The sequence below is a fragment of the Solenopsis invicta genome, chromosome 4 (assembly GCF_016802725.1).
Source record: "Solenopsis invicta isolate M01_SB chromosome 4, UNIL_Sinv_3.0, whole genome shotgun sequence".
Classification (NCBI taxonomy): domain Eukaryota; kingdom Metazoa; phylum Arthropoda; class Insecta; order Hymenoptera; family Formicidae; genus Solenopsis; species Solenopsis invicta.
The window spans coordinates 28,913,703-28,936,627 of NC_052667.1; the positions used below are offsets into that span (position 1 = coordinate 28,913,703).

A 22,925-nucleotide genomic window follows, 5' to 3' on the forward strand; every position below is an offset into this window, starting at 1 on the left:
TTCAGGGTTGTTGTATCGGGACAAATTGAGAAAAGGTTTCAAAAATTTAACTTATATCTCTTCTCTTGTGTCAACGTATACCTATCATTCCACGTGAGTAAATTATTATCAAGTTTGAGTACATGCTTATCTTTATATACGATAAATTTCAAATTTACAGTATACCGCATTGAAAATAAAAATTTGAAATTTTTTATCTCGTTTTTTACCCCTGTTGAGAAAAAAAAAGTTAGTATACATACTATTACGAACATAGTGTGCGTGCAGCGTGTTGCTGCTGAGCTTTTAAGCGAACGCACCGTAAGTCGTTCAAATTGGTACAGATTTCCAGCTCAACACCTCGATTGTCTTCCCTAAAGAGTACTTCGCAGGCATACGTGAAATCACGCCTCGAGACACACGCGCATCATTGTCGCCTTTCTCCCCTTCATCGTGTCTTGCCACAACATGCTTCCTCCGTGTTTCTTTTTCTTCATTTTCTTACTTCTTTGCTCTCGCAGCTTTATCATACAATCGTCTTCTTCTCTTCTGTTTACAAAATCCTTTTCTCGTTGTTCATGCATATACCACCCTTTCCACCATTAGTTCATTCCTTCGTTTTACTCATGCATTTCATTCCCTCTCCATACCCCTTTTCTCATTTTATCTCTTTCTAATGTATCAATCACTCTGTCATGCCAATCAATCCATTTCCTTTAGCGGTACTTTTCTCTCTCTTTCTCTCTATTACTTTTGCATACAAGATTTTCTTACTTATATATCTATACATATGGATACATGGATAACTATCATTTAAACTCTTTGAGAGAAAGAGTTGACAATTTAATAAAAATGAATATCTAATTATCTATTATTTTTAACCAAATTCTCAAACTTGCAGTAAATAACGATAGAGATATCTTAGGTATTATTTAAAGCAATTGAAATATAAATTAAACAAGACAGAAAAGATTCGATTCATTGGAGAAAAATCGCATGTCAAGTTATCGAGAAGATACGCACGAGTAGCGTATTGAATGGACTGGCGTGTCCCGCAGTCGTCCGCGTGCACGCCTTCGACCGTAAAAGAGACCCATAGAGGACTCCTTTCAAGGAGTAACCGCAAATCCTAGTATAATACTAATAGGGCCATAATAGGGTCAATAGGGCTTAGCCGTGCGACGACAATAAGATCTTGTCAAAATACGCCGGGTAACACGAGCCTAGGAAACGGATTTTTCTCAATGGGGGTCTGTCTGTCCCCCTCTACCGCATCAACTGGTACGAGGCGATGCGCATTATGAGGTTTTCAAAAAATCTGAAACCTTCACCCGAGTGCGCGATTGAGGTTTAAGTTTCACCACCGCCATTCGGCAGCCGTCGCTCTCGTGAAAGGAAAATGGACAGGAAAAACCGAAGAATGCCGCCGTATCAGTCCAACGCTATTAAGATTTCAAGTGAACAGTTTCACGATATATGTAGCATTTAAATGCGAGCTCAATTTCCGCTGACGTTTTCGTCGGAAACTCAACTATATAATTAGCATTATTGCCTGTATAATGATTTCCTAGTTAATAATAATTATAAAGCGGTCAATGTTATAATATACATATTAGTATTGTACTTTCCATATTTCATATGAAGATTTATAGTATACAATATTTTGAATTGAAAATGATACAAAATGAAGAAAAATCTCTCTCTCTCTCTCTCTCTCTCTCTCTCTCTCTCTTGTTCTCTTTCTCGCGAGTATTCAACTTACTGTGTCATTTAAATAAATATATCTTCATTATCTTTATACATTTAACTTAATTCTCTGATTGTGAATCCAGTACTGTCGAGTTATTTAATACGTCTTGTGTTTATATATCAAGGTGAAAAATCATCTTTCTGAAGCTTAATACTTTGGAATAATCAAAGTGTTTTCATAAATACAGGGCAATAAATTTTCATACAAACATCGTAATAAAATGATAAGATTTCCTTACAAGCAGCGTATCGCTTTTCGTTGAACGAATAGTGAGTTAGGCTTGTTAAATTTCTCTTCGACGGGCTGTACTTTTCTCGATTAATTTATCAAACAAACGTGCAAACCCGGGTCAAGCTTGGCATCCCTATTTTAAGACGCCGGCTCGTTAAACGTCATTTGAGGGTGTAGTTCCGCCACCATCATTGCCAACCTTCCCTCCGTGAAAAGCCAAGCCTATCTTGCACCCGCCAACGAGCCCCAACTTTCTTAGAAAGCAAATCTTTTCCAACCCCTGTTTTTCGCCACCCCAGCGTCTACGTCGAGTACGGTAGAATGACTTTATCAGAACATGGCTGCGTTGTCAAGTATCTTAATACGCGATGTTTTTCTTCTTTGCTTTAAATGATGTTTTTGTAATATTAAAAAAATTTAACAACAATTAATAATTTCAGATTAATTGTAATATTTAAATAGTGAACATTTGTAACGAATAAAAAGAATATAGAATATATTATAATTTTGCCTGGTTGTCATTGTCAGGTAAAGGGGGTTCATATATTTCACCAAGTACCAGATATGCTAAGCTAACGGAAGTATTTTTTTTATCATATGTACGTTAATTAATTAAATTATGCTTTAGCTATCTAGCAAAACTATATAATTAATAAAAATTACGTTACTTCTCTAAATTATGTAGTTTTGATTTGAAAAAGTAGTAGCTTACGTTATGGTTATCAAATTATTGTTGAATTATTACAATTAATAAAAATCATGAAGAGTAGGATGTTTAAAATTGAGCGTAAGTAACTCGGAAAGACTCCTCTTCTTTTCTTAGAGATAATGATTGATAAACAGTTTCTTTATGTGAATTTTGAATAGCTTCGATACAGTCGAGGGAATAGAAAAAGATTTGTTTAAAAAGTTATTCCAACGAGATGATCACGAGCCTTCCTTCCTTTGGGATAAAGAAAAATCTTTCCTATTAATTAAAAAGATTTCTATTAATTAAATTATAGTTAATTCCGAGTACTGGGTAGCACATTTAAAAGTAGCGTACTTGAACGGGATGAAGAACATTGAGATGTCAAATATCTTAGTAGACAATAATGAAATAATTCCACACGCTTGTTAATCAAAACTCGCATTAACGTATAAGATTATTCATTTAATGATACATCAAAGGAATGTAAATTTAACGTTATACTATTAATTTCATTTTATACTTTTAGGTAAATATTATTCACTAGTCGTACTACTTGTAGATTTAAACTTGTAATAAAATTTATTATTTTTTTATTAAAGCTTTTTTTCAAATTGTTTTATCAAGTATTATTAATTGTTATTTTTTATTGATAATTTAACTAATATTTATCTTTTTTGTTTTAGGATTTTCGCAATCAAAAGGATCATTCTCCAATGCGAGTCCAGGTACGTTTTTTTTTTATATAAATATAGTAAACGAATTTTAACGAATATAATATTCATAATATTCATAATATTGATAATATTGCAGTAAATAGAAAAAAATTTTAGTCATTTAATAAAATATAATGAAAATATGTGAATAACTTTTTTGTCCATAAAAAAATAAAAATATAATTAATACATTAAAATATGTGTAATGAGAATAAGATTAATTTCTTATATATTTATAAACTTTTACGCTAATTATTTATTAAAAAAAAAGTATGTAAATTAAGATAATTAGGCAGAAAATAACTAAACAAAGTCGAAACGTAAGTTAAATATTTGTTTAAATATTTCTTAAAATTAAATTTGTTCTTTTCACCTTTTAACTGCTCGCCTCATTTAATCTACTTTCTTTATTATTCTATTAAATTATAAATGATTAAAATTTGATAAGATGACAATAAAAGAACATAGCGACATAACACTTTTATACTCATTAATTATGTTGGTAGTAGATGATTTTATATTACAATATATAAAAATATATCTTCATCACGTGTATTGAAATAAAAATTAGAAAATTATCTTTCTTATAAAATATACGTTACAAAGAATTTCAATTTTGTTAATTTCGAAATGTGCAAAAGTACAATCCGAATATTAATAAATATTACAAATAATTATTACTGGCAGTAAATAATAAGAGTAACAAAGAATACTAGCAATCATTGCTTTTGTGATTCTACAGCGATGAGTCCTACAGATGCCGTAACCATTATTGCCATATGATGACATCATGTGCACATTGGAAGACGGAAAAAACTGCTTATGTATTCATGTGCGCGATGATTTCGATTTTTCCGAGCCATTAAGCGCGACCCGCTTAGCCCGCAAAGTGATGTCGCTCGAAACAAGAGACGACAAGTTGAAAATGATTACTGAGGATGAGCTTTGCATCTAATGGGGATAAGTTTCTACATTACTTGCTACGAACATCCATTGTCACATCGTATAGTCAATCAATTAATTATCATTAGTTATTTTTGGCTACATCCGTAAGATTGTTATAATTTATAATTTTCCAATACTTGAAATTTTCTTTAATACTAATCTTCTTTAATTATTAATTTCTAATTTAAGCACTAGTTAGGAATAAATATTTAGGATTAAAAAAGAATTAATACGGATGATATTAATATTAAACTTTTATTAAATTACGTTACATGATGAAAAGATTATCTTAAAACGGATTAATGGATGAAATTTACCTTAATAAAAAGATGTTGTTTTTAATTCAGTAAGTGCACAAAGTAAATAGAATTGGCGTTATTTAACTTTACATTGAAAATACACATTTAACGAGATAACAATATTTCAGAAGACACAGCACCCTCAAGCCGAATTTAAGATTTGACAACGGGCGTGGAAATGTGCTCGAATTTCGAGTAAAAGTCTCCCATTACCGATTAGCGTTTCAATGCTGTGAGGTGTGTTCAGCGTTCCATCAATTTCTCAAAATATTTTGACATAAAGTACAGTATATCTGTACGATCCACGTGTTAGTTATAAAATCATTCAATCTAACATTAGATAAATCAAGAGTAGTTTAGCAAATTTCTCAAGGTATAAATATTGCTTTACTTCCACGATCGCCCTTATTTTCGAAGCTATATTTTTCAGCTCCCTTTTACAATCACTTGGCATCTTGTTCAATATTTTCATCAAAGTCAAATTTTGTGTTTTATATTTATACACGTAACCAATGCTACACCGAAAGAAAATTTGCAAAATTTACAATACTGGACAGTTAAGTTTATATCTTTATCGCATATCTCTCCACATCGTGTTTCCGTACATCTTCAATTTTCCACCAGTCCTTCCGAGCATAGTATCGCTGCTACCGCCGCCGCGTTGCGCCGCGTTGCGCCGCGCCGCACCGCGCCGGGGGCGGCGAGTCTCCTTTTACTCGTAGGATTCTCCGTGATATTTTCCTTTGCCGGCAAATTGGACTATTACGCTCGCAGTTCTCACACCTCAGAAACGCGTTTTCGCGAGAACCGCGTATTTTCTCGCCCATCCACTATTTAGGAGCTTCTTCACCCTACGTTTTGCTTTCACCCCTATTTCTCTTCTCTTTCTTTCCTGCCGCGTTTCTTCCTTCAATTTCTGTCTTTGTCCGTCTTGTACAAAACTCTCTCGCATCTCAAAGTGCTGCACAGTTGTTAAAACAACCAATTCCGACGGAAAGTCTCTCGTTACTATACGGTTACTATCGTCCACCGTGTCGCGAGCAGTTTCTACGTATCTGACATCTACGTAAAACATCTCGGAAAGAATTTTTGCGAAAGATATTGTGGGCGTTCTTAAAGAAGATTGTGAACATGTTAAATTGCTTACTAATCTTTACAATCTTTTAATAAATATTGATCCTTCAAATTCTATTATTACAATTTTCTCTGGAAGGAAGTTTTGGTTCTACAATATCAAAGTTATCGAAATTTAAAAACTGTAAGTAAAACTGACGTTTTATCTTGTTTCCTTGGTTTTCCTATATTGTACAGTATTATAGATACTTGATATATATTTTTTATTTAATAAAACACATTAAAATGTGTTTTGGTCGCGAGTTGCGAGTCGCGAGTCGCGAGTCGCGAGTCGCGAGTCGCGAGTCGATGCATCATTAACGCTTAACGCTTACTGAAACGTACGCTTATTGCAAGGAGTCTGTATACTTGCAGACGGAGCAACGATTCTCCGTCGAAAGGGGCTACGCGCTATGGAGCGTTTAGAGGAGTGCCAGAAGCATTCCTGTACTCCAATCCAATCATCTCGTTTCCTCTCGTATCGATTTCATCGTCCGCTAGAAATTTCCTTCGTGAAAAGAAACGCACAAGACAGCTGAAGAGGGGAGGACAAGCGACGGAACAGGGAATTACGACGGTAACTCGCGAGACGGACGACGAGGAGAGAATAAAACCTGGTTTCTATAAACGATTTTGAAATTGTGTGCGTCTCGGTACGACTAGAACTACCCGAGACGGGGGTAGCGGGACAAAAAGAAGGCGGAAGCGCGGCGAAGCTAGGAAGGGACGGCGAAAATCGAAGTTGGGAGTCGGCGTAAGGCATAGAGAGAGAGAGAGAGAGAGAGAGAGAGAGAGAGAGAGAGAGAGAGAGAGAGAGAGAGAGAGAGAGAGAGAAAGAGAGAGAGGCAGGGATGTGGCTCGTACTTTTCTTCTATGAAAAATTAAGTGCGTTCAACCATGAAGGAGCTCGAGCCTGATTACTAGCGTCGCTTCAATACGAGAGCCTTGCCAATATTTTCGTCATAAAACGGTTTCCGTTCCAAAGCTCTACACTACACTATATGTATTCGTGTCAATGTGTCTTTCAGATCTACATGCTTCGCTTGATGTGAAGTTGATTCAATCGTCCATAGAAAAATAAGCCTTGTTCTATGTATTTTTCCAAATATCAGAACAATTTTTTTTCGCTCAATATTAATAATTATCTACAGATTAATATATATATATATATATATATATATGTCGCAGGCAAATAGCAATTTTAGGCAAATAGTATCTGACTAGGCAAATAGCATTTACCAGGTTAGGTTAGGTTAGCATAAATTACATAATTTTTGTGTTTTTAAAGCAGGCATTTTGTGTTTTAATTCTAAGCTATTTGACCAGGCAAATGCTATATGCCTAATCAGATACTATTTTCCTAAAATTGCTATTTGCCTATGACATATATATTAATCTGTAGATAATTATTAATATTGAGCGAACTGAGAGTATTTTCTGTTTGTATTTATAACATTGTTGAATCTCAGCAAGATATTTTATTTGAATTGTGACGTAAATATAAAATATTGAAATTTTAATTTCAAATTTTAAATTTCGGAAAATTGTGTTTAGATGTCAGTTTGTGATTATAATAAAATATGGGGTAGTGTAAATTTTATCAAGAGAAGAATATTATTACAATACGTAAACACAAGAGTAACATTCATTCTGCAATATTGAGTTGGACGTGGAAATTCGTCAAGTTTCATAATAATTTTTTTCTAACAAGCGGTGTTAAGAAGATTTACGTGCAATTGCAATGTTTTCAATACATGTGTTTTTGCTTCGTTAATCTAAAAAATAACTTAATATTTTGTTGGAAAAAATATGTATTTCGAATCGTTTGAGTAGAATGGCTTATTGTTAAATTTTACGTGTGCTGTATGCCCTAACGATTAATCGCAGATACTTTGGGAGAATCGTGCTAAAAGAAATATAACATTTAAGAACCTTTAGACCTTTATCGTTCGTATTTTAGTTTCTTGATACTTTTGGTAAATCTCTCAGCTGTGTTGCGTAAGCAGAACTGTTCTGTGTACATACGCGTTGCGTAGAGTATGTGAAATTGTGACGTCATCGCCTGGTGGCCATTTTGGCTCAGCTGGTCGTGACAAAAGGCAACTCGAATAGCAGGACGCCATGTCCTGTCCCACGTCGGTCACACAATAGAGACAATATATGCGTGTTCGGTGTTATACGTATACATGTACGTCGATGTCGCGAGATTGTATGTTTAGTTATATTGCTTTATAGGACACATATAAATGTTGAAATCTTTTTAATATCTATGAATATTAATATTTTATTTCATAATTATACTTTGTAAGTTAATCTGACTATAAATTAAAAGATTTTATATTTTATAACTCTTTTTTTTGTTAATTGACACACATGCACGCACGCATACAAAATAATCAAAGAGAAAATATGTTTGTATTTTATTAAAAAATTTATTTAATTAAATTTCTTTAAAATTGATTGTTTAATATATTATTTTTAAGTTAAAGATTAAAATTAAGATTAAAATCGGTACAAATTAGATCTGACTAAAGTATATCTGTTATAAATTTTTATTTATGAATATTAATAAAACTTCTTTGAGGTAATTCATATATGAATTTAATAGATGAAAGCGATGAAAGAAAGAAATGTGCAAAAGGAGGTGCGCGAAGAGGCAAGTTCTCACTTTAGAAAATATTTTGACACGTACGGTTGATGACGATGGCGATGGCGATGCGATGCGATGCGATGCGATGGTTGTACGTGATGTGTCGAGTAAATTTTTTACGTAGAGGTTTTGGGTTACACTGTATGGGTTGGCGCTTTAAAGCGATACACGACTCGTATAAATATTGCGCGCCTGAAAATGCACCGTCAAGAGCACATCCGGGCCATCCTCGACTCCTCGAGGCGGAATTGCGAAGAAAGGTAGACGGGTGAGAGTAGTGGGAAGAGAGGGTCCTTTTCCACCCCTGCTTGTACTCTATCCTCTATGCGGATACAGTGACTACATTGTGGGTTTAGGGTTCATTGTACGTCCGGCACCATGGGTATTGTCGCGCTTTTTCGAGGGCCGGAGATTCACACCTTTTCACAGGCGCGATTTTCCACGATGAGCGCGTTCTATTGAGCGAAAGAGGATGGGACGAAAAATCAGAGAACGAACGAAAGCGCGATGTAAATCCTCCTTGGACTTGGATAAGTTGTTTCCGAACAAATGTATACAGCAACCCGTGTACGTCAGATACACATTATTTTATTTGTTTTTCGCCTAATAAGCGATAGGATAACGGTAAAAAGAATTATGAAAATGTTGGCCCGTTGTAAATATACCGATAGACAATCAGTCTATATCTATATTCTATTTCAATTATATATGCTCGCGTGATTATCATATGCATACTTATCAAATTTAACATTTAATAAGGTGTACTTAAGGTCACTTTTCATCAATTTTTCAAATAATTGTTACTTCTTCTTATTTTTACTGTCTATTAATTGTATTCGTATTACAACAAAATAAAATTAATCAATTTAATTCTTTTCAATTTTGATAATTCCGAAATTGATATAAATTATTAAGTTGCATTTTCTTCTGTTATTCTCTCGAGAGTTCATACCGGTATTTAATTGCGCTAATTTCAACGAGTCTTTTAAGATGTATTTTCCGACGCTTCATGAATTTGTAACGAAAGGAGTTGCAAAGCTTGCCAGATATCTCTCTCTCTCTCTCTCTTTGAACAGACAATTAGACTCTTCTTACTAACCTGAAGGGAACTCAACGAGACGTTGAAGAGCTTGGTCCGATCGTTAAGTTTCTTCCATAGTACCAACCCACGGTACTCTTTACTAAAATTAGAAAACTTTCGCATTCTTCAAATGAAACGTTATGATAATCGGCACAAGTTACAGAGATAATGTATTACTTAAATACAAAAATATAAGGATCAGATTAACGATTATTCTTTATATATGTATATAATCTATGTAACGCGTCGCATTTTCGGGGCCATATTCGTAATCGGCACATCAAAGTTTACTAGAAACAATTTGGTTTAATTTAAACCCAAAACCAGTATCGACCAGTGTTATTTGAAATATATTTCTTCTCGGAGATCGCTTTTACTCAAAATAAATTTCTTTGAAAAGAAATATCGCTCTTATAAATATCGCACTGTTTTCTACTTTCACATTATATTACCTATATAATTTATTAAATCTTTTAAAAATTACGTATAAGATTATTGATTCTGCAAAAATATCAAGTATAATAGCAAAATTATAGGATATATTAAGAAAATAAAATAGCTTTTCTTAACTTGATACTTTTTCTCTCACTTCAGTCTGTATTTGATGGTTCGCAGGCTATGTTTAGATCAACATATGCAAGCGTAACTTTGTCTGGCGCCAAGAAACAAAATATGCAGCACAAGTTCAGAAATATTAAGTTACATAGAAAACAGCCGGCAGTCAACACTTTCCTGAAACGTTACATATGTCTTTAGAACGCCGTGTCGCGGTGCTTGGTGGGATAGACTACTTTCTCTCATAAAGTCTGGTATAATTTTGTTTAGTCAAGTTAAGCAGTTAATAATAGCAGATGCATAATCATTAAGTGTGCACAGATGTGCATTTCTTATTATTGCAAAAAGGAACATGTTGAAACGAAACAATCGGAGTTGAACAATCGAGATTGTTGATTCGGTAACGATACGTTATACGTTTTCTAGAGAAAGAAATTTTAATTTTTAGTTCAAAGATTCTCCAATATCAAATATTTGATATTTTACGAATATATGGCGACATTTTATGCTATTTTGCGATTAAAATTCCTTCTACTAATGAGATGGTTAATTCTAGCACTTTGGCAAGTAATGATATTAACGGTACAATAAATACAACGTGCACTATCCAAATAATTATGAATTCATTGAATCATGAAATGTCTCAATTTGTATATTCACTGTTCACTCGGTTTTCGACATTTAATGACATTATTTGCAAAAGCTCTATTATTTATCATAATTATTCCATCCGTGTGATATTCCATATCATTCACACATAACTGTTTTAATTAGGATAAATTATCTGAATATCAGCATTAAACGACAAGAAGTATGAATATTGTACATTTCACTTTTATCAAGTATTTTATCTAAATTTTTCTAAATTAAAAGGATATTAATATTGACAAGTAAAAAAGAAAAAAATAGTCAGAATGTGAAAAGACTTTTAAAAGATTGTTCAACCTTTCATAATTAATAACTCAAGTGTAATATTAATTAAAGTAAAATGCGGAATTTCTTTCAAAAGCCTATGCGCGCGCGTCTATGTGTGCTGTAACATTCGATACATAAAAATGCCTAAACTGTGTAACTAATTATGTACACTTATTAAAAATCCTACTTAGTACCATGTATCGCTGCGACTCATTCAAACATTGGCGAGTCCAGCTGTCAGGATGCTAACCTTTCCACAATAATTGTTGATAATTTCCTCGGTCATTGATGTAAAGTCAATGTTCATTGCGAGACTGATGCGAGGATGGCTTCTGACAGTGTACCGGAGGTGGGTGGACAGGAGGTGGTGGTGGTGATGGTGGTGGTGGTGGTGGTGGTGGTGGTGGTGGTGGTGGTGGTGGTGGTGGTGGTGGTGGTGGTGGTGGGGCGGCGGCGTCGGCAGCGACAGTGGTGACAGTGGTAGTAGCGGAAGGAGATGAGGAGAGTGAGAGGAATTAATGGGGACGGACTGTAGAAGTAGCTATAGCCTAGAGTCGTGTTAGGGCCAGGGCCATTAAGCTTAATGACATAATGAAGTAAATGGCTGTGCATGCCATGCCACGCCTGGGACTATAGCTTATAACCGCCGCGCCTCCATCCCCGCTCAATATATTGCGTGCCAGGAATTCCTGACTTATGCCGCTACTGCCCAGTCGAAAGGGGTAGCAACGTCTCTCTCTCTCTCTCTCTCTCTCTCTCTCTCTCTCTCTTCCTGTCTCTTTCTCTTGCTCCATTGGCACATTACATAAGGGACACCCTACGTACTGCTGTACCGCACACGTGCTGGAAGTGAATTTATTTCGGGGATTGCCAAGACGTTAGCGTCCGGGCGTCCCTCGTTTTCCAGAAGACAATCAACTAAAAACTTGGTTTTAACCGAATATTCAAATAAATATCCTGTTCGAAATATGCATTGAGTCTGTCATATTTTTTATCTGATATTATTTATTTATTGACAGTATGAAAACTTGTCTTAAACATTAATATTTGCATTTGTTTAATTTTTACTTTTATATTTAATATGATATAATAATTGATTTGATTAAATATTATGTCAGAGATATTTAACTCACATTCAATACAGGTAAAATGTAAGATAAGCCAATATATTTGAAATATACTGATTAAATAGAAAGTGAGATTTTCAAACTTATTTGTTAACTTACTAACTATTTCAAGTTGTAGCTTTAAAGCCTTTGATATTAAAAGCAAGCATTATTGCAAGTATTTTTAATAAGCTAAATATTAAAGCTTATTAAAAATAATAAATTTTACACATATCCGTTAAGAATAACGTATTTAAACTTATTAATGAAATTTTGAGTTTAATCTATGTGATAACATATTAGCAAGATTCTCTGATCATATGTAGTAAGAATTGAATATAACAATTAATTAATATTTATAAAAAATTTGTGTACAAATTTATAGTTAGTAGTTAACATTGTTATTAGTGTATAACATAAACATACTTTTATGTTTCTCTTAAATATGCTCACATTTCTTTTTGATTTCCTCTTGAAAGAAATTCAATGTATTATTATTATAAAAAAATTAATTAAAATTAATTAAAATTTAAAATATAATTTTACTAAAACTTATTAATACTCTATACATTGCTAAAAAAGATATCATTAAATATTTTAATCGGAAATTTTAACGAATTTTTATGTACGTCTATTTATATTATTCTTATGTATAATGTAATTATTTTAATTTGTCCATTTTCGTATGAAAATAAAGCAGTATCATAGACATAGATAATTGAGAAATTTTTACGTTTCTTTCTGTAGTATTCTGTAGTATTATATAGGCATAAAATAAGTTCGTGAACGTCGGTAAAAAAACTGCTGTGTTTTCGGGCAATCAACACTTTACTCTTTGTTCGTACCTGACACTTGAATGTACGGACATCACAATATTCACACACACACACACACACACACACACACACACACACACACACACACACACACACACACACACACACACACACACACACACACACACACACACACACACATACACACACTGTTCTTAAAAGGTTCGAATTTCGAAATGTGACCATCGCGAGAATAAGAATGGACCGAATTGCGCAAGTAAAAAACGGAAGGTGTGAGATTTACGACAAAAAAAAAAAAGAAAAAGAGAAATGGAACAAAATGTTGAAAAGTGGATAACTGTTCATTCGTATTTGAAATTTATTATTAATCGGTTTAGTCGTATTGAACGCTTCATATTGAACGCTTTCATTCGAGAAACATCCGGCTTTATGTACTTAAATTAACCCTAATGTAGGAAATAACTTGCACAAATGAGAATTAATAAGAAGCGGAAAAAATCACAGTCTTTTGCGCAACGTGTCCGGACTCTCCAGAGAATCCGACGATCGAATCGACTAAATTAATCCGACTCGAAAAACATCGCGGGGGCATTAGTAGTTTACCCTAAAGCTACTGGTCGGTCCATTACAAGTGTTTTACGCACTGTAGCACGGTGCAACAAAACTGGCAGGGTGGAGGGTACCTAATCCACCGAAACATCCCTCGGGATGTATCTAGACTTCGACTACGCTCGAATACGCTCCATTCGCCCTTCCGACTGTATAAACGACCGCGTTACACGTTTCATGTACTCTATGAATAATTCCCAGCTCAATGTATTTTTAAAGAACGCTTCAGCGATTGGCGCCTCGACGCTTCTGATGCTGATGCGTCGACATACGGTGCTAGTCTATATTTGGCGACAATTGTTAGCCAAAGATTAATTTCAATTAATAATCCCTTTAATAATCCCTGAAATTATTATTAAATTATCTATTATAAATTAAACTACATATTTACTCAAACTATTACATCTGTGCTAAATAGAATGTACCTTAAAAAGGTATTTCCTTATTATTCTTTATTATAACCTCAAATTTTTTTCTCATCTTCGATATTAAAAGAGTGTTAAAATATTTTAATTAATATAAGTGTAAAAATAAAATCTACGTAAAGAATTCACGTATTAAAAGGATGTAAAAATTAAAATAAGTTTGCAACAATTTCTTTCTAATAAGAAAGAGAAATAAGGGACTGACAGTGAGGCGTGACTAAAGTTAGTGACAGCGTATAAAATCAACGAATAATGAGATTTCGTTGGATCAAGGGCTGTTAGGGCAACTCAATTTGTCAAAAGCGATCTACTGATATAACTTGTAACATTTATAAATAGATCTTTTTTTTCTGCATATTAGATTAATTTTATCTACTATTCCATATAAAAATCTTTATTCTCTTTAATTATATTTATAATTGTAATTAATATATAAGTGACTCAGTAATGCTAAATGCTGCAATGAAAGAAATGACTGAAATATTATCATAATTAAATGAATATAATTCATAGTCATTTTTGGCGCCAATTATGTATTTATAGTTATTGTGACTATACAAATTATAGCTATCAATTATTACGCAAATAGTCAGTAAATGTTTAAAAAATAGTTATAATTATTATAATAGTTGATATAATTCACTGTAATTGCGATTGCATTTACTACATAGAAGTGTACAAATGTTTTATTTTTACCATCCATATCTTGCTATTTTACTATATTAATATTGAAAATTATCATAATTTATAGTAAAATTTTATAGATATTAGAACACGTACTAAGCATAAAATTATTAACTAGTTAGTTAATAATATACAAACACTATAGCAATAACAATTATAAAAATGGTACTCCAAACTATAATTATTTTACCATGCAATTACAAATACCAAACACTTTTTTCTCAGCGTAACAACGCTAATAACGTTTCTTCATATTTGTCACATGTACACCATTTAAGAGTTTTTTTAAAAATACTGTAAGAAGTAGTTATCCGTAATCATTGTTACGAATATTTCGTACTAAAAAAAAAGTTACATATAGTAATATAACGTTGATGTAATTTGCTTTGAAAATAAAATTGTATAGAAATAGTTTTACATAATTTCTTATGTAAAACTATTTCTATACAAGAATTCATTAATTTAATTGCATATTTGTCTTTCAGACATAGTTTCTCAGTCATGTTTTCGTATTTTGTTACGATTGATAAAATAGTAGGAAGAAACGTGTGTTCGGGTTTTGAGTCATTTCACCTTACGACGAGGCAATTTTCACGTGAATCAACAAAAGGCTATTTATCTCTTTTTTATCCCGCGAAGGCAAAGAGGGAGAAAGGTAGAGGGCGAAAACGAATTTTCAATTACCACATACAAAGGAACGGGTAATTCACAGTCTAAAATGTCTTTGCGACTCGTATACATCGCGAACGGCGTGGCGAGTGGGCCTGAAAAGATTTCCAAATTAAATTTCGGGATTAGTATCCAGGTTTAATGCGGACAAGTGATAGCAGAAGATGTCCCAAGGGTGTGCTACACGCTACCTTAGTCCTCCTACCAACCCCATGGGACCATCATACACACGGCCCACTGTGCAACGACACGACGATGTGCCGCCCTTCTTCGCTCGTAACACTTCACGCGTTTCCATTTGCTGGATGGTAAACTCGTTCTCTCTTTTCCGTTCTCTCTCTCTCTCTCTCTCTGTTTCTCTCTCCCACCGAAACGTCGATCTTCATGTATGTACGTAAAACGGAATGCTTGGTCTCTCAAGCTACTACTAGAGACGGACAAAAACGCAAATACATAGGTCGTACAAACTGCAATCCCATTATTTAAAGCTGATAGTGGACATACTGCAGTAATAGTTTTTACACGATCAAAAGATTATTTCAAGTTACTCCGAAGTAGGAAATGGCAAAATGATTTAAAATTTAAAGCTTGCTCGTCAATTCATTCATAACGAATTTAATATAAAAACATCAAAATTCTCAGACATCCTCATTAAAAAGGAATTTATTTATATTGTTGTAAAGTTGAGAATTATATGAGTTCAAATTTTAATATGTTAAAATATTACCATCCAGGATTTTATATTCTTAACAGTTTTGTTTGATACTTAAAAATTTGTAATATTACATTCAAACATTGTATCTTTAAAAAGCATTTTTTTCTCTACTGCTTTTTCACATTTGTCATTCGAAAATAAAAAAATGAAAAGATGAAAATGTCTCGCAGATAAAATTGAAATAACGTAAGAAAGAAAAATGTAAAAAAAAAGAAAAAAAATATAGAAAAATTGCTTAGTCTTAACGAATAAAAAAAATAAGATTTGATAAACATAATTGTTTTAGATATAAAATTTTACGCTAATTTCTAGTAGAGGAAAACTTGTTTTCTCTTCAGCTAAACTCGATATCCACTGTAGCGATAAAAACACGGACATTCATCTTTAATTGTTTATTTTTTTGATAAGAAATTTGATAATTATCAATGACGTACACAACATTGAATTAGAATATCAATTATCCGAAAGGCTAAAAAGTCTCGAGCTCTGAGAGCAGGTTTCGACATAAGCGATGCGAAACTTAAGGCCTTAACAGCTACTAAAGCGAAAGCCTGTGTCTGTCTCGCTCTTTAGCACGGGAAACAAGCCGTGTTAGACGAAGGGGTATTTTGAGGGCCGCCATTGGCCATCCACGTTCCTTATTGTCGGTTGCCTGGTAACCGGCCTGCTACGAACACAGGTACACCCCCGATCCGGCAACCATCCCGCAGCCGCCGAGCCGCGCCGCGCCGCGCCGCGCCGCGCCGCGCCGCGCCGCGCCGCGCCGCGCCACGCCGCGCCGCTGACGCACACCATCAGGCGCGGACGAGCGTAACCCACCACGTCACACCACCGGTGGCAACCCTCTCCGCGGGTCTTTCCGCGTGTACACGCACATCCCCCCGTTTGCTCTGATCATTGCGCCAACGTATACTCCGGGGTTCCCCGGTTTCCACGAACGCGTAAAACGTATATATCATGCGAATACACTTAGCCAGGAAGATATCCCTCTTTTAACATGCGAGGCAATCTTTGAATTGTTCATTTTTAATGGCTCGATCTAATATCTAATCTAATATCCTATCTATTATTTAATTTCATAATTTGAAAATCTTGTGCTAGTTATATGACGAACGATTTGAAACGGATATTCTTTATTTTAGACTTATCACAAGAAATAATTGAAAACGTAGTACATTAGAAGCAGTTAAGATTAGTAGCCGTATAAATTAAAAAATTAATAAAATGGTCAATTATATAAACATGTATAATACATAAAACTTGGCATATAGTGCTACAATATTTCATATTTTTCGCTCGTAATATATCAAAAGTCAATTCTAACAAAGCATCACAAATATAGCTTTAAATTACTCTCGATATCATTATAAATCCTTAAATATAATTTATATTAACAAGCATAAAATTGGATGTATTACGATACCTTTCTAACAAGCCGACGTAATATGATAAGAGCTTCAATGTCCAATACTTGGTTGCGAGACTGAACGAGTAATTATTTTTCGAGAGCTTGTACCCTTTGGGGAAGAAATTCTGAAGGGAGATTGCGATATATCGAGGATATTAGAGGTCCAGGATGAATTAGACGATCTGGCTAACGCTTCGCATATTGATGTACACGTCAGTGCATACGCCAAGTTGATCGCGTAATAGCTAACTGGATTTAATTAATCGATTCGATTGCGTACTCCTACTTAAGCGATGTGACACATTTACTCAGACATTTTCTCATGTACACACGATATCGATCACTTTCACATTGTTGAACACTAGCCATATAATATAATCAATACACTACGGTAACTCAAACGATAATTTTAGATTTTTTAATTCAACCTCTTTAATGCCAAATTTCAGTAAATTAATAAAGTAAGAATGTTTTTAGTTCTTTAATATTAGCTAAAAATTATCGAAATTTATTAACTAAAGGTCAACAGGGGTTTATTCTTTTTTTCTTTCTAATTAACGACAAATTATTTTAGTCGCGAATATTTGAATTTTGGTCTAAAAAACCAGTTGGAAAGAAAACCCAATGAGCAATGAAAATGACTTTACTTTGCTGCAATTTTAGGCAGAAAAAAAACTTTTAAACAGTTAAGTGATCCAAATGAGTTTTTGCACAAATATTTATTTTATTAGTATATGTAAAAAATTCGATTTAATTCATAATACTACTTTTTCATCAAATTTGCAAACAAGTTGGAGAAAGGGGAGTGAGATGACAAAGTGGAATGACGAATTGTTAATTTTTCAAAGTTAATAACAAATGATAAAGCTGATGCTAAATTCATTAGAGACTTTAGATAATAATGAATACTTTCTGGTAAAGTTTGACTTGACATTTCAATTCAACTAGCACAAAAGTGGATAATATAACAATTTTTTACTGCATCTATATATATATACGCAGGGTTTTTGGTATTCGTTTATAAGAAATGGCACAACTATAGTAAAGATTTTCATTTTCTTTATAAAATCATAATATTGATATGATTAAGAACATATACAATAATATAAATATTTTCATGTATATAAATATTTTCATCCTTTCATGCTGTAGTATTTATATTTAGTAAACAAATAAACGTAATAATATTACAATTTATAAAATTTTTAAATTTTTGGTGATACTTTGACACATTGACTACATATGTGACATATACTCCTTTAATGCTATTTTCTTTTCATTTTCATTTCTTTAATATAAGAAAATACAATATATTTTCTGATCTAGATAAAAATATTTATTCTAGCGTGATATTATGTTTTTGATGTTAGCGGGATGATTGATTTGATGGTTTGAAGTAAACGAGTACATTTAAAGATTTGGAACAAGAAGGCAATGTGCAATCAGGGGCTTTAAAGAGGTCTCTTTACAGATCTGAAAACAATACATCGCGCAACTATAAACGTTGTCGCAGCCTGAGCTTAAAATACCTATTTTTTTTTCCTTGATTGTATTTGTTTGTACTGAGAATACAACATTTAAATATTTGCAAACACAAGTGCTGCATAATAAGTTTGCATTACTTATTATTATTAATAAAAATCCAATCTATGCATGTTGAGAAAGAACTTTGTATAATATTCATCATAATTAAAAAAACGTCTGTAAGCCGTGTTGAAATGTCGAATAAGTGAGAAAAATTTGCCGACCAATGTCCTATGTACTACTGGTGACGTCAGCGAACGTTTCAGACTCCAATTAGTCGAGGGACACGCATAATTGGAATTTAGCTCTTAATTACTAGTTAATTAGCCACCGGCAGTATCAGCGGGAATGGTAGTAACGAGAGTTACCCTTAGGGAAGAGTTTCATTGTGCGCATAGGCAACGCTTCGGGCTGCTTCTCGCTCGTTAATTCGACATTAATTTACAATTGATAATTATTTTTAGCCAACGGATTTTGTTCGCAGTCGGATTTCGTTTGAACAGGTGCTGTGCATCGTGCGTTCCTGCGCATCAATTTGCTGGAAAAATTGCTGTTATTGCCATTGTGTATGCGACAATGCGTTTTAAAGAAACTTAGTAAATTATAACTGCATGCAGGACATTATAACTGTATAAACGTACAACTGCTTCGATAAAAATGTAGCGGACAATTGAGAAATCAGCTGAAATAACTTATTAATCCAATTATAAATACAATTTTTTGAAATCATTTTCTAAAGTTTTTATTTTTAACGTTTAATCATTATTTTTGAACAACAATTTCTAACATTAGTGCTCAATTATTTGCAATTTTACTATAAGCATCAATTGCAACTTGTACACATACAAACATTGTACATATAAATAAGTTTTGGAAAATATAATGAGATAACCAATGAGATAAAATCTTATCATAAAGAATTTTTGAGATATATTCTTTTTTTATACCATTGCTATAGAAAATTTTATTTTATGAAAGATTTTCTCTTTTTTAGCCCTTCTTCCCTTTTTTCAGATATACGACTCTCCTTTCAAATATGTGTATCGATATGTTTTGTATCACTAATTATTTTTTGTAAAGGAAAAAAAAAACAATTCTACTAAAAAAACTTTAAATTTTATAAATTAAACTTTAAATTCTGTTACTTATAGTTCTTTTTACGTAAGAAAGCAAGTGTTAAATAAATAAATTTAAGTATGAAATATTAATTTAGTTTCATCTATATAGTTTCATAGTAAAGCAAAGTAAAACACGGAAAGGAATGAATTGATGAAGAAGTAATCACGGAAATGCAAAACTCGCTTTTTAGACACGTACTAGATTGGTATTCTGGGCCCGAATCATTGCCAAGTCTGGTATAATAGGTAATTTGATACGTGATGTATGCACCCAACATCAACATATAGAGCTGTATAATCATTAATTACAGATAATGCTATCAAATAATGAGCTGCGAATTCAGTAAAACATTAATCTCGACACATCTCTGATTTTTGTAGTGCGCAAACGTTAATTCCGTTAATTTAACGCTTGTTTTGCTTTATAATTATGTTTTTATTTTTAAATCTTTTGCAAAAGAATAAAATTGCGATACGCAACAAAATAATGATAAATAATAATAATAATAATAATAATAAATATATATGAATATAATTTTATCTCCTTACACTTGTACAAGAATTATAAATATTATCATATTAAATGCTCATACTTAATATTCTTTTGTTGTTACAGGTGTAGGACACAACATAGAATCAGGGAAAGACTTCACGGTAGATGGACTCTCAGGTTTCAGTAAAAAAAAGAAGAAAAAACGCCGTCATAGGTGAGTCTCTGACAGAAACTTTAATATTGCGTTTTCCGCCTTAGGCCGTGTTATTTTTCATGAAATAAAAATTATACAATATTTTAATTATGAAAGTGTCTGTGCCTATTGATAGCAATTTGTAGTCAGTAAATACATTTAAAAGTTTAAAAGTTATTTTACATTTATGAGAAATTATTACATATTGACAGTTTCTAATTTTTTTTTCTTGTTCTGAAGTAATAACGGAGTATTTTGAAAATAATTATTACTCTAAAATGATTTTAGTTGTAAAATTCAAAATTTAAAATAAAATATTACATAAACTTTTTGCAACTCTTAAATTATTACGTTGTACGCGATGAAATGTTATTTAAAACAACTGCCTGTACACAATCAACATCTGTAATGTAAACAATATAAATTTTGCAAGAGATAACGATATCTTAATGGTTAAAGGAAGCTGAACTTGTTTTCAATATACATATATATTGAACTGTACAAAAAGTTTAGATACGATTACAAAATTATATTTAAATTAAAGCAATATTAGCTTCATTAAAATTCTCTGTATGATAGATACTCAAAGATAGACTAAATATGTTATATTAACAAAAGAGCTAATCATGTTATACGAGTACATATTAGTCAGTAACGTTACGTGAAGATTTATCTCATATCGATTCTCTGTAATCATACTAATTTATTTAATCTAATAAATAATTTAAGAAAATTTAAATTTAAAAAATATTTTGCTACGTATGTAGAAATATTATGATAGATATTGCATAGATATTGCATTTTATGTTCAAAAGTTGGAATTACTTTACATATTATAATATAAAAAATAAATTTAGGGAAAGAGAATCTTATATTTTGCACAGTTATACACATTTGTAATAACAATATTTTATTATATACGAGGGCAGTTGTAGATATCATAATTGCAATAGATAAAAGGAGAATTAGAATTATTTGTGAAAACATATTCTAATATTAGAAACATTAAATTAGCACTTATTTCAACACATTTGATAGTTAAACATCATTATCACACTGTTGAAAGATTCGAAATCAATCTGATAGAATTCGAAGGGATTACACGGCAGTCTTCAGACAAGCGCACAAAACTGAAGCAAAATTGTCGACGATTTTCGCGTGTCCGCTTAACGAGCGGATGATCGTCCGGGAAATGACTTTCAATTTCGAAGCTTTCGTTCGGCCCACAAAGGCAGATGCCAGCTCGTTCTCCGTGCAACCTACAATTTGTCGAATCGCAAGACTAATTGGACATCTTGCCGTCAAATTCGCTTCTCCAGTTTCTGTCGTATCACGCGCATATGTGCCTTCTGGCTGGACACTCGTCTACCCAGTCTACCACCGACTGTCTATCGCGCCTTGCGGAGTTATACATCTTGCTTATGAAAAAGAAGAAGAAACCAAGTAATTATTGGTTACTGACGCATTCGCCTCGTCTCTCCTCGGTTTCTACATCGTATCCACATTGACATAACGTATGCCCGTTTGCAACTAATTGTAAGCTAATGATGGAATATACCAGTGGCCATTTAGGAAAATAGATTTGGCTGATGCGAAATCGTATTAATATTTAATAAGAATGACAGTAATTTCGAAAATATTATCGAGATGATTAAATTATATAAATATTATCGCCAACGTAAAATTGCACATTTATTTTATCATCCTCGTATAAATATTAATATTATTATTACGCTCAAATAATATAACAATTAAATAATTAAATAATAGAAATAATAAAATCTTTATATACAAAATTTCTTTTTTCATTTCTTTCTCATAAACGTTTGGAGTTGTTTGAGAATAATCTCGCAACATCTATGTATTTCACTTTGTGCCGAAAAACACAATATTTTCATATAATATATTTTTACATAAATATTGTATTTTTCAACAAAAAGTATTATATTACGTAAATAATGTAATATCTGTGAATATTGTATACCAAGTATACAATATTTATTGATATATCTCTTAATATTCGATATTTGATGTATTATTCTGCACGAGAAAATTGTATATAATATTATAATTAATTCGGTAAAAATTAATTCGATGTAATGTTTATGAATTTCCAATTTGACTCAGATTTAAAAGTCTATAGTGTATAGTATTTTAATCCGATACATTTGTCGCAAAAAATATATGTTTATTATTAAATTATTCACTAACAGTTACTCTGCTAACTGAGTATAATTAATAAAGATTTTCATATTTCTATAT

General features: G+C 32.6%; 1 protein-coding gene across 4 annotated transcripts in view; it reads left to right on the forward strand.

The window, feature by feature from the left end:
* The window catches only part of LOC105200437 (visual system homeobox 2), a 56,617-nt gene that overhangs the window by 9,723 nt on the left and 23,969 nt on the right, over nucleotides 1-22,925 (forward strand). For all 4 annotated transcript variants that reach the window (XM_039448502.1, XM_039448504.1, XM_039448503.1 and 1 more), the window contains exons 2-3: nucleotides 3,335-3,376; nucleotides 20,594-20,684. In XM_039448502.1, coding sequence (XP_039304436.1) covers nucleotides 3,335-3,376; nucleotides 20,594-20,684 — 133 coding nt within the window. The remainder of the gene's footprint in view (nucleotides 1-3,334; nucleotides 3,377-20,593; nucleotides 20,685-22,925) is intronic.